This window comes from Oryzias latipes, chromosome 8 (assembly GCF_002234675.1).
Source record: "Oryzias latipes chromosome 8, ASM223467v1".
Lineage (NCBI taxonomy): Eukaryota > Metazoa > Chordata > Actinopteri > Beloniformes > Adrianichthyidae > Oryzias > Oryzias latipes.
In genome coordinates, this window is record NC_019866.2 from 6727801 (window position 1) to 6744076 (window position 16276).

The following is a 16276-nucleotide window of genomic DNA, read 5'->3' on the forward strand; positions in this document are numbered from 1 at the left end:
GAGTTTGTTTTATTTAGCCTGCCTCAGTATTTACTGTTTAGACACACAAGTGGTTTCTAATGTGTCTTTTGGCAAGACTGACGCATACTTCTCCGTGTTTCTGGAAATGGCATGTGGCACAGTTTGCTCATAGGAAACGGGGACACCTTTAATGAATATGATCTCTCGATGATGTTCACGGAGCAGTCTCTCATCTCCACCCTACAAACAGAGACTCGTATTTCTAGCGTGCAAACACAACAGAAGAATGTGTCAACTTTGTGGCAGGGAGGAGGGATGGCCTTGTTTTGTGGCATTAAAGAACAGGGTGGCAGGAGTTGGAGGAGTTGCAGAGTCAGGAAAGAGCCAAAGGGGTGGAAACGTTACTAATGAGCAACAGGTGCTGGAGGGCAGAAGCGCGGAGCCCAACTGTACTGCTGGAATGCAGCCATCCACATAAGCAGTGAAAGACCAAAACGCACGCACGCAGCAAACCCTTTGACTTCAGTCGATAAAATATAACGTGTCAGTCATGCCGGTGCGGTTGCCAGGTCATCGTATGACCTTCTCTCTGCTTTGAAAGTTGCCAGAGCGGGATGGTGACACTGTTCAAATCGACCTCTATCACCCCAGACAGACAAACGCAGTCAGCTGTGCACTCGCTGACTCCCCTCAAGCTGACTCGAGCAAACATAAGGAAGCACAAAATGTTGTTTTGAGCGGTACTGTTGTTCACATCTCAGTCCTCACAGTTCTTTATTTTTGTACTCAGGAGAATAAGTTCAACCCCGAGGTGGTGGAGCACATCTACGAGCACAACCCCATCCTGAAGTACACACAGGGCCCCCTGTATGCTCCCCTGCTGCCTTTCCCATATGGAAGCGCAGAACACACATGTAAGTTCTTCAGTTTTCATGTCATTTCAAATAACATCTACTTACTGTAAGTTGAGGCAATGGTTAAACTAGGCCTGCACAGTAATTTGCAAATGTATCATTATTGCAATATCAGCCTGTGTGATACGGGTATCGCAAAAGACTGCGATAAACAGTTACCCTTAATATTTACAGCTTAAAGTATTTAACGAATGAAATAGAGCCCTTCATGTTTTTGTTAGATGCCTGTCTCATACGTAGACGAGGGTCATTTGGGATATAATTTAATAAAACTGTTGCAGTAAAATGAAAATAATGCATTAGTTGTTGTTTTTTTGCCATTCGTTTGTGTATCACAAGTCATATTGTCATTGCATTACTGCACGTTTTTCTCAAATAGGAAGTTAAAACATATTATTTTAGTCATTTTGATTAACTGAATGGATAGATCTTTTGTTCTATAACTTCTACTGTCGATAACGATGAAGTCTATTTTGATAAAACTCTGTCAGATAACTTTTTGATACTAAAATAAAAACATTTTCTTAGATTTTGTGGTTTATCGCATAACTTTGCTCTGGTTCCTCAGACCACAGTGGGAAGGGCTATGGCTCGGTGCGTGAGGAGGCTGTGAGGATCTTCAACTGCCTGCAGCAGCTGGAGTCAGTGCGGGACCCGGTTCCTATCATCCAGGGTGTTCTCCAGACCTGCCTGGACCTGCGGCCACTCCGCGATGAAGTTTACTGTCAGCTAGTGAAGCAGACCAGCCACACGCCTTCACCTTACACGGCTGCACATCTGCGATACTGGCAGCTTCTCACCTGCATGAGCTGCACCTTTCTGCCTGGGCCCACTGTGCTGAAATACCTGCGATTCCACCTTAAGAGGTAAGGCACATACACACACAAAGGATGTTTTAGGTTTGAGCTCAGATCTACCTAAGTAAGCGAAACAAAAAAGTTTCTGCAGAGTGATAGGAGTTCTTTCAAAATTCAACTTTGAATTGTGGGCGGGACTGTTGGCGAAGAGCAACCCCCCCCCCCCCCCTTTCACCTCCCCTGTTGCTGAGAGCTCAGAGCAGAGAGCTTGTTGCCCGACCAACGTATTTCTACATCACAAATGCGCTCTTCTTCAAATGGCACTTTTTCATCTGCTCCTGATTCACAACAATTTGAATCAAGAAATACGAAGCTTAATTTTTCTTAATATATGTCCTCCATCATCAGAAAAATGCCAAAAGTACATGTTAAAAACATCAAAAACACAATTTTCATTCGAGGGGCCTTAAGGCATTAGGGTTTAGTAGTCCTTTGCAGTTATTTCAGGGAGCTTTAGGGCCTTTAAAATGATTTGACATAAGGTGTGAGCCATGTCAAAATGGGATGTGACAGCAGACCAGGCTTGAGTTGTTGATGATAGAGGACACATTTAGAAGGGAGATGGAGGTCAACCAGTATTGGTCTAGACATCAGACAAAAAAACAGGCGCCAGAGCCTCCAACCACCAGTTTAGATATAGTCGCGTGATATTTTTTCACATTGTTAACATGTCTCCCGCCTACCCAAGTGTTTGATAGGCTGGATTTGCAGGTCCAAATTAGATCTTCTGTCAAGCAAACTAATCTAAGTAGTTAGCAGTGCTAATCCCTTGATCTAGATTTTCTAGCACTCTATCAAAACTCTACTATTTTCGATCTAGATTTCTTTACTGGGAATGGCTCTCTAGCTAATAGAACAGTTGCATGCAATGGCAGTGCATAATAACACCGTGGAACTCACTGGCACAGTGTTTTGATACGTCTCGCTGTCGCTCTCACGCACTTTCTCTCTGTGGATCAACAGTGAAGGCTGCAGCTGGGCAGAGCTAAGACCGAAGCTGGGCAGCCGGCCCAAAAGCAGCCCTCTTTCAGTGTCCCGAGAAACCCCCAGGGAATGTCTGCTGTCAGGGAAAATAGGCCAGAAGAGAGAAAGCAGAGGAGAGGGGGGCAAGAAAGCAGGAAACGACAGAAAGGGGTGAAGGGGAAAGAGTGGAGGAAGGATCACAAAGCCTTAGCGGAACATTCTTGCTTATGTTTCTGCAGACCAAATCCTACCCTTTGGCCATCTAGTTATGAGATTGAAAGGCATTGCAGTGAATGAGCGTCCTTATTTGTTTCTGTCTTTTTTCCCTGTAAATGAACATTTGAGTTAAATCATTTCCTCGAGGTAAACCTCCTGCAGCCTGCACTCTGCAAAACTTCAGTTTGTGATGTCTGTCTTACTTACAATCTTCTATTTTTTTTAAATATTTATCTGCACACATGCATTTGCATTCTTCTCGGGGGGGGCTCCACTGGAAAGAAGTTTTGGGTCACTCTGGTTCAGAGAAGCGGAAACACCTTTTCCTGTTTTAAGTACTGCCCAAAGTAAAACATGTTTTCTTTGCCATTTCCTTTTTCGTCTAAGGATTGAGGGATGTCGGGTCTTTTAAGTCTTTGCCAGCCAAAGTGAGAACATTCGTCATGCTTTGCCTCATTGACTTTCTTGCGCTGCCAACCTAAAGAAAGTAAAGAGTTGAATCAAAAAGATGTTGCAAAGTTCTTAATCACATCATAACACTGACTCACTGTTAACGGCATGAGCGATGACAAATTCTCTTTCAAATGGTGAAAAGTCAATTTTGACATAATTTTTAATGGCTGGAGTAACAAACATCCCACTCTGACATTTCCTTCAGAACCCAGAGCCAAAGTCCTGAGTCTGAAATGGACAACTATGCGTCATTCATCAGTGAGGCTCTGGATAAAACAAAGTGTCGGGAGTGCGTGCCATCCTGGGAGGAGATCCAGATGCTGATGAGCCGTCAGGAGATGCTGTGTACTGTGCACTATCCTGGCCCTGGATCCTGCCAGCTCTACATCAGCTCGCACACCACTGCCAATGAGGTTTGGGAGCAGTTCTTCCTGCACTTCTTAGCAACTCGAGCTTTTCCTTTCAATGTTTGGAGGTTTTTTTATAATTCTCCGCATTAATCTGTGTTTCTAAACTGGTCTTTTTGTCGTGCAATAGGTGGTCCGAAGGATGCAAGAGAAGTTGGGCCTGCAAGACAGTAAAAATACGTTTGCACTGTATGAACAGAATGCACTGTGGGAGCAGCCGGTCGCTGGGAGTGCTCTGATCGCAGACATCCTGACCAGGTTTAAAAAGTGACTGACACTTTTCCTCCTAATTCTTTTTCTTATTTGTGGACGCAGAGTAACCATGAAATGACAAGGTTACATAACATTTTTACGTTTTAGAGGGGTAATATTGTGTGGCTTTGTCTGAATTCCCTCACTATTCCCAGCCTAACTCCAAGACTACACAATGAGGGGCTATAATAGAGTGCCCTGGATTTTAAACACCCACTCCAATTATATTTTTTAAAAGTTTTCTCAGTGGGCTTTTAATTCTGATTATCCCGTTTTTATTTAAAAAAAAAACAGTTTTGTTTTCTTGAACATAGCTTCTGCAAATTAGCAGTAATTCATGAGAAATTCACCTCTGAGTTGTGGGTGGGACCATTGACGAAGAGCAACCCCGCCCCCCTTCCCCTCCTTATTGCTTAGAGCTCAGAGCAAGGAGTTAGTGCCACAAGAACGTGTTAAAAACACCAAAAGCACAATTTGAAAAAAAAAATTCAAAGTCAGTTTTTAATGCAATTTGGAGCGTGCTTGCCTATTTGTCGATGTAAAAAACCTAAAAAATGTGAAAATTTTACAAAGAATATTTATGATTTCAATTTGTTCTGATGATGAAAACCTGGAAGATTTATAAAAAATATATTTTACATTCTTTTAAATGACGAATCATTAAAACACAATTAAATGTGGCATTTGCCATTATTTTGGGGTAATCAAATCTACTTACTAAGGAGTACATTTTTCGAGAATTGGAACTCAACCAGTGTGCTTTCCCGTCCCCAAGCCCATTTTAACTCCTTTCTTTCCTGTCCAACTCTACAGCTTCACCACCAAAGAGTCTGAATCAAAATCCCAGTGGAAACTGTGTTTCAAGCTCTACTGCCTGTTGGATGCTGACAACATATCAGTGGACAGCATTGAGTATTTATTCCTCTTTGAGCAGGTAATGAAACAGCAGTCGAGTCCTTAAACGACTGCATTCTTTCTTCGTATTTAATTTAGTTATATATGGTTGTACAGAACAAGCTGAAGTTAAAGTAACTCACAGTGATTGCAGTAAAAGTACGGCATTAAAAGGGTGACTAAGAGCACTGCAGCTGGGGCAATAGGCAGCCAGGACTGGCTTCACTATAGCATTTTTTTAAGGACTCTCATAAAAGATTAATAAGACCAAATTAAAATGGGGTGGGGTAGAAAGGGTTGATGACAAGACTAAGTTTATTACTGACAAATTGTGTTGTTTTTTTCTCCCTAATCTTTTGGCCTTTGCGCTGCAGTGCCATGACATGGTGGTGCGTGGTCAGCTGCCAGCGTGTGAAGAAGACCTCCAAGCGTTAGCTGCCCTCAGGCTCCAGTGCCTGATGGGTGACTTCAGCACACACGTCCCCTGCCCACCTCTGGATGAACTTTACCCAGGTCGAATGCTTGAAACTCAGGTCCTCGTGTCTCTCTCAAGCCCTCAAGCGATGCCCCCCTGCAAAGGGGCGACTCAGGGCTGCCCCACGATGCAGCGCTTCCCCACGGGCCTTCTGGCGGGGACGCTGTGGAGCCACACGGCTACAGCAGCACACAAGCAGAAGGTGGAGCAGGATATACGACTGAGAAGCCGGCTGAAGGAGGAAGCGGCAGCTGTCATGGCATCTATCTTGGAGCGCTGGAAGGGTCTGGCTGGGTACAACCGCAGGGATAGCATAGCTGCCTACCTCGCCATTGCACGCCAGTGGTCGGGTTTTGGATGCACACTTTATGAAGTGGACTTTTATATTGTGAGTACGGTTGTTTATCTCTACGTGTTTAGACTCCATGCTCATTAGTGCGTAATTATAGAGAAAAAACACGTTTCTGATCATTTATCATTTCGTTTTGTTGACTTTGAGCTCGACTTGGATCTTTTGGTGGCTTTCTGGAGAACTCTGCCCATCTCTGAGGTTTGATCTTTTCCCTCTTCCTACAGAGTTCAACCGGGAGCTTCTCACAGAAGCTGTGGCTCGGTGTAGCAGCCACATCCGTGTCTTTGTACAAGCAGGGCGAATCCGAGGCGCTGGAGTCTTTCCCTTATGGGCAGATCTGCTCATATGGGGTATCCGACAGCAACACCTTCAAGATCACAGCTGGGGATCGAGATCTGCTATTTGAAACCAACAAGGTGAGGTTCTCTAGTAGTAAAACTAAATCAAATCATCCAGCATGTTTCCTCAGTCCGCCTTCATCTACTGAAGTTTGAGAAATACTGCAAAAACATGTTTTTAAAAACACATGAATTTGGTTTAAACAGGAAAGCACACAACCCGATTTTTCTTCCCTACCAATTGTAACCACAAGGTCGTTTAACTTCCTGGTATTAAATAGCTTAGGGGGGTGAGTTTTATTACTGTGGTTAGATTGAAATATTAGGCTAAACATTTCTCAGAAACATGGATGTTCTTCCAGACAGTTTTCTTTTTTTTTCCCCCTCATCGAGAACAAATCTTTCCTTTCATTGGGCTGATTTCCTTGCATCTTCCCACACAGAACAAAAAAAAAATCCCTCTGTGATCTCTCATGGGACAATAAGTGGCTTTCTTTTTATTTATTGGATGCTCTGGCAAACAGCTCACAAAGACTTCTTCTTTCTTCTGATATTAATAGAAGGATTTGAGTCGTTGCGCAAAAAGAAAACTTAAAAAATACTTAATCCCTGACAGGAAATTGAAATGGGTTGAAAAAGAAAGCAGAGGGATTCACACTACGGTTGTAGTTCGGTATGCATATGTTACTAGCTGTGGATTCATCATTTTTTTTAAGAGCGAGTGAATGTTTTATTCAGGAATTCAAATTAAGACAGTTTTACCAGATTAAGAGAAACTCTATGTGTTTGTATTTTCTGGTAACAGCTTTAAGACCCACTCTGAAGACAATGTTGTTTTGAGTGTTTGTAACATGTTCTTGTGGCTTTTATCTGATCATGGGGGACACGCATAAAGAAAATTAAGCAGTTCTGATTATTTCTTTATTCAAATTGTTGTGAATCAGGAGCAGACAAACGTATTTGGGACGTAAAAAGTAAGCTGGCGGGCCACTAGCTCCCTGCTCCGAGCTCTCAGCATGGATGAGGGGAAGGGGGGGCGGGGTTGCTCCTCGTCAATGGTTTTGCTAACAACTCAGAGGCCAATTTCTAAGGGAACTATTGCTGCTCTGCAGAACCTATGTCCTATAAAACAACATTTTTTATTTTTTATTTTGGCTAATATCTGCATCATCATACTTAAAAGACCACTTGATGATCAGAGTCTTTAATATGCAAAAGGTATTAGATTTCCTGTATCAGACACGTATGATGTCGTCATTCTCATCACTGCTTTCCTTATCACAGCTGACTGAGATCATGCAGCTGATGAATGCCTATTTCAACGCCATTCATCGCCAGAGAGGTAAAGGAGAGGATCCAGACATCACCATCACAGAGAGCACAGAGATGAGCTTCCGGCACCTGGCCCCCACACCAACACCCACTCTCCTGGAGCTGCCTTCACACCCTGTTTGAGAGGAACTCATGCCCGGATACCCCCCACACACCACCACCCCCACAACCCCCACCCTTCCTCCTCCAACGAAGCCCAGTTTCGCTCTTCAGGACGCTGAGCCTCCTCTGCTGGGAACGGCGCAGCAGCCAAAACAAAGAAAGGGCTGTTTTCACTTCCCATCCATGAAAATAAACCCTCACTGAGACGTCCAGCTGAAGAAGCTGGCTATATAATGGGAAAGAGGCAAGGAGGGGGACTGGAAGCCAATGAAAGACCAGAAACACACGCACACAAGTGTTGTTTTTTGACGCGATCTTCCTCATCTGATCTGTTGGGTGAAAGCGCCTCTTCCAAATGTGAGAGAAGGCACCGCGAGAGCTGAGACTGCAACGATAAGCTGTGGTACTCCACTCATGAAGCTAGAACTGCGAGTGAAAACACTATCGTTTCTCCTCGGTCTTTCTGGAGGTGTGCCACGTTAAATGAGCTTTTTCCTAGAAAGCGCTGGTCCCTCGAGCACTGCTGAAGTAGCGTTGAGAACATTCTGTCACCTTTGCCCTGTCTCTGCTGCTCTGTTTCTCTGCCACACACACACACACACACACACACACACACACACACACACACTCCTCCCCTCATTTATGCCCACATGCTCATCAGACAGTCCATTTTCATAAGCTCCCAGCTGGGCTTGCATTACCTGGAACTGTTGATGAACAGGCCCATGTGAACTTGGAACTGGAAACAGATGTTGGAACTCCATAACCAAGTCACTTTGGCTGCCACAGTCTATTGATTTGATCTAAAAAAAGAAAAGAAAAAAAAAACCTCCAACACAGTTAGATTTTTTTTTGTTACAGAAAATCTAACCATTTTGGAGCGTTTTCCACCACTTTAGCACCAAATGCTCTGATGAGTACCTGTTTTTGTGCTGCTCATCTCGGCTGAAGTCCTGTACACGAAACTTGGATAACACTTGACTGATTGGTTAACTTTGCTTAAGTCGGTTACTGTTCCAACGCAGCTCTCCTCTGCTCAAGGTAACAGGTGCTTCTTTATTATTTCTCATGTATATATTAGGGGAAAATGAATCATCCGAGCTTGGCCTTCGTCAGCTGATTGGATCATGGAAGAGCTGACACTTATCATGCAGCGTTCCCCCTGAAATTTAAGCTGATCTTTTTGTAATTGGGCAATCCATTTTTTTTAATTATTGTTATCTATCCCTTGTTTTCATTTCAACATTACTAGAACCACAGATTCCTCTGGTTCTTTATCTAGAAGCACCTTGTGTGTCAATCCTGTGTAGCTTTGTTTTTACTTTGAGGATTCTTATAGAGCCATGGTTTAGCCAAGTTACAGGTTTGAGCGTGGACCAAAGACTTTTTTTTTCTTTTTTAATACGATTTTTTATGAAGACAGATTCCCAAAGTCAGCTCTTTTGACCATTGTCTTTAAGAATAAATTTAGAAGTCCCAGTGTATATGCTGAGTTCCTTTTATTTTGTTATATTGACAATGTAGGAATAGGACTTTTTCTTTTCATACTACAGCAGCGACTGCTCCACCGCCCCTTTCTGAAACCTCCCCTCACCATGGATGGCCTTGGCAGTCATTGCACGGTCAGTTTCCTGCTTAGAAGATCTTTAGCATTTTCTACTGCAGCTGCAGGCAGCTTCATTTATGGAAAAGGAAAAAAACCGTAAACTAACACAAAAAGGCATACAACTTTGGTTACTGTCAAGCTTGTTTGTATGCTGCATGGTACCTTTTTATGTAATATACTTGTATGTATAGCCAGTTGCACTATTGTTTTTAAACTAACTTGGGAGTGCAATAAACTATAAATACTGTATGTAATTAATAAATAAGCACCATTTTACCATAACTCCATTATGATTCATTCTTGTGTCCAATTTAGATGTTACAGTTCTGCTGTTCACAATCAGGCATTGCTGAATCTGAAAAAAGAAACAGAAAACTTTCATACAAAACGACTTTATTCATTTCAAACAGGTCCAACAAGCAAAGCAACAGGAAAATGATAAACAGCTATGCTTGGTTGCATATTTACAGGCATTTGTAAATACAAATGTTAAGATGTGAACTTCCATTTGACATTCCTGTTGGTCAACATGACAACATGAGCAGACGGCCAGTAAAATGTGTCGGAAGGATGAGTACTCCCTCATATCTCATCTACAACCAAACATAAGCAGGAAAAGGCAGCAGTTTATTTAACAAAAAGAAGACTAATGAGGCCACCGGGGAAGAACAGTGTTCATATATTTATAGATGCTTTCATAGAATAGTTTTTCAGTAATGAAGTACAGCCACTTGATGGACAACTTTTATAAATGCACTTCCTTGAAATGACACGGTTCCAAAAACCACTTTGGTTGGTTTAAACGTTAATCCATTGGTTTGTTTTTCAGAGAAAACCATCACGGCATGCTTTAAGAGGCCAATAAATACCTCTGAGAATGGCAGCTATGTGAGGAAAATACTGAGGGGAGCTAATAAGGAGTAAGTTCAACATGTAGGCTGAAAGCAATGCAGACGCCGAGCGTTCACTGTTCCTGTGTGCCCCATGAAATGTAGTCGGGTCTGGTGGCTGCGCTGTACTCGTCCACCAGCTGCTGCACCACTTCGCGTGAGTTGTCCAGCTCGTCAAAGTTGTCCTTGAAAATGTCCTCTTTGCGGAACTGCTCCAGGAAGGCCTCGCGCTTACGCAGCTTGTCGTACTGCCGGCACGTCCGCTCGAACAACTGTGGGCCGTCAGAAAAAGGATACAGAAATCATCTCTGAAATGTGACATCTCACTCCCTCCCACTTCCTTCTACTCTCATTTTCTGTTTTGTTTCTTCCACTTTGGACTTTAGGGAAAAATTCACCATCTGACAGTCTTGAGGTACATGAGATGACCTCATGAGGTTCCTACTCGAATTTGGTGAAAGAAAAATGTTTGGTGTGACACAAAAAAACATCTAAACCTGTATTGGTGAATTAGCAGATTAGCCAACAATCCAAAGCAGAGATAAAGTAACCATGTGAGGCCTTACGGATGAGATGCTAGTGTGGTTGGCCATCATGAGCCCGCTGACTCTGTGAGCTGAGGGCAGGTATGGAGATTTCCTGGACAAGGCCACCTGGATGCTGGCTGGACCCCAGGGGATGAAGTTGGCAAGTTTTCGCTCCCGGATCCTTTGAAGGCTTTTGTGGACCTAAAGGACATTCAGTTCAAATGTTTAAAGCCTCCAGCCTTTAGGCTTTTTGTTAAAGTTCAAGTTTAAAGCTCTTGAAGACCCACTCAGATCATCTTTTCAGCTATTTTACAAATGTTCCCAGTGGTCTTTGAATTATGATTATGCCATCTTAGCCACAAAAAAACTGTTTTCTAAGATTTAGTTTCTGTAGAAATTTCCCCCTGACTTGTGGGCGGGACCATTGGTGCAGAGTAGCCCCCCCTCCTTCCAAGGCGTTCTATGTTTTCAGGACTTTTCCACCACCTTACAGCCCCTCACACTTCAATCCTAAGCTTAATTTTCTTTATTTATGCCCCCCACAATCAGAATTTTTTTTTTATCAGTGGGTCTTTAAACACGAGCTGCTAGCTCATACCTGCGTGGGGTCCACCTCTCCCTGGATGATGTTCAGTATGGCGATGTAGCAGTGGCTCGGCTGCCTCTCTCTGCCCGTGGACACCATCACGTTCTTGGGTTGCAGAAGCCTTCTCATCACATCCAGCACCGTTGTTTTCCTCACGCTAGCAACCTGAAAACACGATTTTAGGCTCGCCGTCACAGCCTCCTTTCCATCCCGATCGGCGCCGGAGGACTCAACTCACCGACTGGTCGGTAGTGAGCGGGGTGTACCCGGTCATGAGGAAGTGGAGCCGAGGCGTGGGGATGAGTGAGGCGATCAGACCGATCAGGTCGTTGTTCATGTAGCCCGGGTAGCGCAGCGTTGTTGTGCTTGCAGACATGATGGTGGAAACCTGCATGAAAGTTTTCAGAAGTTGACATATTTCAGTTCTGGGTAACGAATAATGTTTTATTTTGAAAGTGATTTTTTTTTTAACTAACTAGTTTTGATCAGGCAGCGACTGCCATTTCCCATGATAGATTTTTTTTAAAAACTCTAAGCTAAAAGCAAAACTATTCAAAAAAACATGACGTAAAAGACAGAAATCTCACTCACCAGCTGATTGATCTGGGAGAATGAGGGGTTCTGGATGTGCAGCCTGTCTGTGGCGATGCGATTCAGGGCTGTGTTATCCAGCACCACCTGATTAACGACAAACACTGCGAGCATTAGGCCAAACGGAGGGAAGAGCAGGTCAATGCGGTGCCGAGGAAACAGTGAAGGGGCATTGCTGTAACGATGCAGTCCAAGAAGCCGCACAGAGTGCTGTTGTTAGGATGATCGAACATAAAGGATGCACTGTGCAGCTTCAACAGGGAGGCCGATTCTTAAGCCAGATTCTATTTTCTCGGGCAAATTCAATCAAGATGAAAGCCTTATGCAAGACCCTGGAGGAAGTGTGTATTAAAGAGGAAACACAATTAGCCTATCGGACCATCTCAGACTAATACAACCACCAGTTTAAGGAGGAGATGTGATAAGTGGGGTTCTTAAGAGCTTTACAACTCGGCCTGCCGTCTGCATGTCAATGCCAGCTGCTGTCTCCATAGATCAGATCCCAGCTGTCAACAAGAAGCCCCCCCCCCCACCCCTCTGCATTTGCATACTAAATAACTTCTGTTTTAGACTAAAAAACTAAAGCTAAGAGGGGGGCGATTGTCAAAACTGCAGGCTAGAGCATTGGAGTGACAGCTTTCCAGAGTGTTAAAGTCTTTTATTTCAGTCCAGTCATTTCTAACTTAAGGAGACTAAGCAGGGGGGTAATTATTACTAAGTAAGGTCAGGCCCCCTCTTATGTTATTTAATTTATTGAACAAGAGAGATTTATGATTTTGGAGGGAAATAGTTTAACCACTAAACTCCCAAAAAATTTATATAGTGGTTCATCTTTTGCAGTTTTGCTGATTTTTTTCGGTGCAATTTAGCTTTTTTTGTTATTTGTTTTTTAAGCGAACCCTGTTCTCCACCTTGATTGGCTGTAGAGGATGTCAATCAATCTCCTCTGTGCTGTGCCTCCTGTACAGCATGAGTTTAGTTTGCCAAAACTACATTTTTGATCACAAGCAGATTTTTGTTTTGATTCATGAAACCGGACTCATCTTTCTACAAAGATTTGACCTTTTAGAGTTTAAACAAAAGGGGAAAAAAGTGTTAAAATGTTCATGTCTCACAGGAAAGAGTGTAAAGTGTTTACAGCCTTAAAACATCTGTGAGCCACGGATTATTTTTAGAACGTAACCCCTGAGATAAACTTCTTTAAGAAATTCAGCTTTTTTCTACAAAATAAGCCCACTAAAATGTGTTTGTGAATACAAATAAATACTAAAGAATAAAACCTGGTTGAAACTTGTGGTTCATTTTCTTTAAACTGAAGTCTCTGAGCCTTTTTAAAGTCTGTTAGTTCATTTTGGAGTTGATCAACATCCCGTGTGGAGGGCTGCAGCTCACCACGCAGTCTGCGTTCTGGGTGAGCCTCTTCAGCGTGAGCAGCGAGTTGTACGGCTGAACGACCACGTCACTCATCTCATCCTGGTTGGGGAAGACCGAGTACGTCTGGACCAGCTTCTTCGGGTACCTGAATTGCAGCAAAAATATGTTATTGGCAACTATCCTATCATTGGGGGAGAAAAGAAAACCAAACAAATGTGTTTGTGGACCTGTCATTGAGCTTTTCTAGCAGGTAGGATCCCAGGCCGGAGCCAGTGCCCCCAGCAATGGAATGACACAGAACGAACCCCTGCAAGGACAAAGGCAAACTCATTAGCTGCACACCGGCGTGTGCCACATAAGGCCTACCAGAAAGTGTGCAGAAAGCTAAAAGTGTGTGGGTGAGTCAAATGCCTCGCTTCCTAGGCAGTTATATAAATGGTAGCACAACCCCACCTCACAAATGGGCTCCCTAAACCCGCCCAGGAGCGTTCTGTAATACCTGCCTTCAGTCCTGGACTGCCTATTATCACCAAACACATTGAGCGCCACACCCTGCCAACATACACATGCCAACAGCTGCTCAGCCCACCTTCCTATCCACCGCACACATGAGAGCACGCACTAAATAATAATGTGGGGTCATGACAAGAAGGAGTTCCACAAACTGCAGACCGTTTAGGGGAAATGTGAGTTATTTTATGGGAGGCTGGAGGCCGAATTAAGCTCACGGGGAAAAAAAAAAGGGGGGGGGACTAAGAATAATAATAGGAGTTTGACACAACCAGAGCTCTGCTGGTTTTTACTCAGTCAGTCATTTGCACATTTTCACACCAAAACGTCACTAATAAACTAGGTTACAAAATTCAAGGGCAGAAAGGGTTGACTCGTCAATCTAAAGCTGTGGCGCGCAGAAGGGTTTTTGTGAATGGAAGCGTTTCTCTCCACCTCTGTGTTATATTGTGAGGCAGTGACAAAGACGTAACGAGTGCTGCGTGAGAAAACAAGTCAGATTTTTACCACACTTGTGTCAGGTGACTCGCTTTGTAATCAGGACATTGAGTTTGTACAGTTTGAATTGTTTTTTGTTTTTTTTAAACAAATGTCTGGAACTAAAACTTAAGCTGAAAGCATCAAAAGTAAACTTTTTTATTTATTTATTTATAGATCCCTGTAAATCAGCAACACAACAAAATGTTTTACTTTAAAACTACTATGTATATTATGTAATGTATGTATGTATATATGTAATTACAGTGTGGTAGAGAGTCTAAAATGCATCAAACTTGCCTCCAGACTGTCGCTGCCATCTGCCTCTCGATCAATTATATCAAAGATGTCTTCTTGAATTTTCTTTCCCTGAGAAGAGAAATTGCAGTTTGCAAACAGGTCTACAAAATCTGTGATGAAGATGAGGGGAAGTGACTTGTGTAAATCACCTGGGAATACCCACTGGCCCAGTTGTTACCAGCACCTCCGCCGTGCTCAGAGAGGTAGATGTTCTCGGGGTTGTACAGGTTTGCATAAGGAGAATTGAGAATGGAGTGGATGACGCGAGGCTCCAGATCCAACAGTACAGCGCGAGGGATGTAGTGCTCATCATCAGCCTAAAAAAATTAAAAATAAATAACCAGGGGTTAAATTTAGATATCAGGTAAGATACCTGGTCTCTTAAAAGAGAGACCTTAGAGAATGTCTCTCTTTCTCACTCAAATCTCAAATAAGAGTGCCCTCTAGTGGCTAAATGTGTTGTTATTGAAACAGAAACTTGTCTGCTTACCAACCATTCAAAAGTTAATTATTAATCAACTTGTACAACAATCATTAAAAATATGCAGATTATTTAATACATTTTAACTAGTTCCAACCATAAAATACGATTCAAAATTTGTTTCACTTCACTGCTAAGAAATGAATCAAACATTCATGATAACTGTTTGATCTTGACAATGAAATTGTTGACATTGGTTTTAGTTTGTTTAATTTCAGTTTTTTTTCTTCTGTGTAAAAAAAACTAATATGAAAGTTGCATAAAATGTTTTTTTTACTTTATTAAAGCTGTATAACATTACAGAAATTTATATTAGCAGGTTAGCTTCTTTTTTTTTTTTGGGGGGGGGGGGTATTTCAATTCAATTTCAATTTTATTTGCATAGCCCAAATTCCCAACAACAGTCATCTCGATGGACTTTGTATCGGTAATTGAAAAGTAAAACTTAGAATCAAATTTAAAAGGATCATGAATACATAGAATTCAATAGTGGAAAATACTAAACTAAACTGGCATCCCTGCCCTTAGACCCTCCTTCGGTTATCCAAAGATCTATTGACAGAAGACATATATGATATACTGACAGATCAGTATTTCCGCTCAAGGGTAAATGAATAAAAGTACGTTTTTATTTTTTGGTAGAGTGCACCTAAACCTGTTGTGATCTCAGTCCTGTGGTTAATCTTGCCTTTTGTTGTAATTATTTGTTTCGGGTAGGACCCGTGCTCTTGACTTGGTGAACGTTCACCTGATAGAAGAAGACATCCTTTCTGTCGGTTCCTTCAGTTGCAAACTCCTCCACGATTCCCTCAGGACTGATCCCATGCTCAGCACACAGCTGCTTCCAGAACTCGAACCCGACTGCAAAACGAAAACGGAGAATTAGTATTAGATTACATTCGTTTTTGACTAAACAGTTTCTAGTTTGAGAACACGCAGCTGTTCTGTGAATGACAGCTACTGTTACCTATACTATACTGTTTCTGGACACCATGTTAGCCGTTAGCTAGCCGGAATAGCATCATCACTGCGGTTATTTCCCACCAAAGAGATGTTCAGCTGAAAGGTCCAAGAACCATTTAAGAAGATTTAACCTAACTGTCTAGGTCGAATGGTGGAGAGTCGTCGAACAAAATATAAAGGAAACGGTTCAGAAACTTAACTTAAGGGTATGAAAAAAATGACCTACTTTGATTGCCACATTGTCCAAGCTGAAGAGTTATAATTTCCCGCGGCATGGTTAGTTGCTTTTTATTTTGCTAGCCTGTCTGCTAGCGAAATAATGAAAGCTAGCCCCCAGGTTACACCGATTTTCCCCTGACCAGCAGCGACAACAACAACCCGCTCGTTCCCGCTAACTGGCGTGCTGAATTCTTCTACGGATGTTCATGGGACAATGTTCACGCTCGGTGCTGCCC

At 42.7% G+C, this 16276-nt stretch overlaps 2 protein-coding genes across 5 annotated transcripts in view; one reads left to right on the plus strand and one right to left on the minus strand.

Moving 5' to 3' along the window:
• plekhh3 (pleckstrin homology, MyTH4 and FERM domain containing H3) overlaps positions 1 to 9404 on the plus strand; it is a 28808-nt gene extending 19404 nt beyond the window's left edge. For 3 of the 4 annotated variants that reach the window (XM_011477970.3, XM_020705157.2, XM_020705156.2), the window contains 8 exons: positions 752 to 875; positions 1444 to 1741; positions 3570 to 3777; positions 3902 to 4038; positions 4837 to 4957; positions 5292 to 5780; positions 5969 to 6160; positions 7367 to 9404. In XM_011477970.3, the coding sequence (XP_011476272.1) occupies positions 752 to 875; positions 1444 to 1741; positions 3570 to 3777; positions 3902 to 4038; positions 4837 to 4957; positions 5292 to 5780; positions 5969 to 6160; positions 7367 to 7537 (1740 nt within the window). In that variant the 3' untranslated portion in view covers positions 7538 to 9404. The remainder of the gene's footprint in view (positions 1 to 751; positions 876 to 1443; positions 1742 to 3569; positions 3778 to 3901; positions 4039 to 4836; positions 4958 to 5291; positions 5781 to 5968; positions 6161 to 7366) is intronic. The other variant, XM_011477971.3, reaches the window with a different exon arrangement.
• Positions 9405 to 9498: 94 nt separating this feature from the next.
• Positions 9499 to 16096, minus strand: tubg1 (tubulin gamma 1). The gene is made up of 11 exons (XM_004071308.3): positions 16048 to 16096; positions 15607 to 15719; positions 14527 to 14694; positions 14378 to 14446; positions 13318 to 13397; positions 13109 to 13235; positions 11717 to 11803; positions 11364 to 11513; positions 11138 to 11290; positions 10579 to 10740; positions 9499 to 10284 (listed from the first exon to the last, which is right to left on the minus strand). The coding sequence occupies exons 1-11, from the start codon at positions 16094 to 16096 to the stop codon at positions 10087 to 10089; spliced, it is 1356 nt and encodes a 451-aa protein (XP_004071356.1). The 3' UTR covers positions 9499 to 10086.
• Between the last annotated feature and the right edge of the window lie 180 nt (positions 16097 to 16276).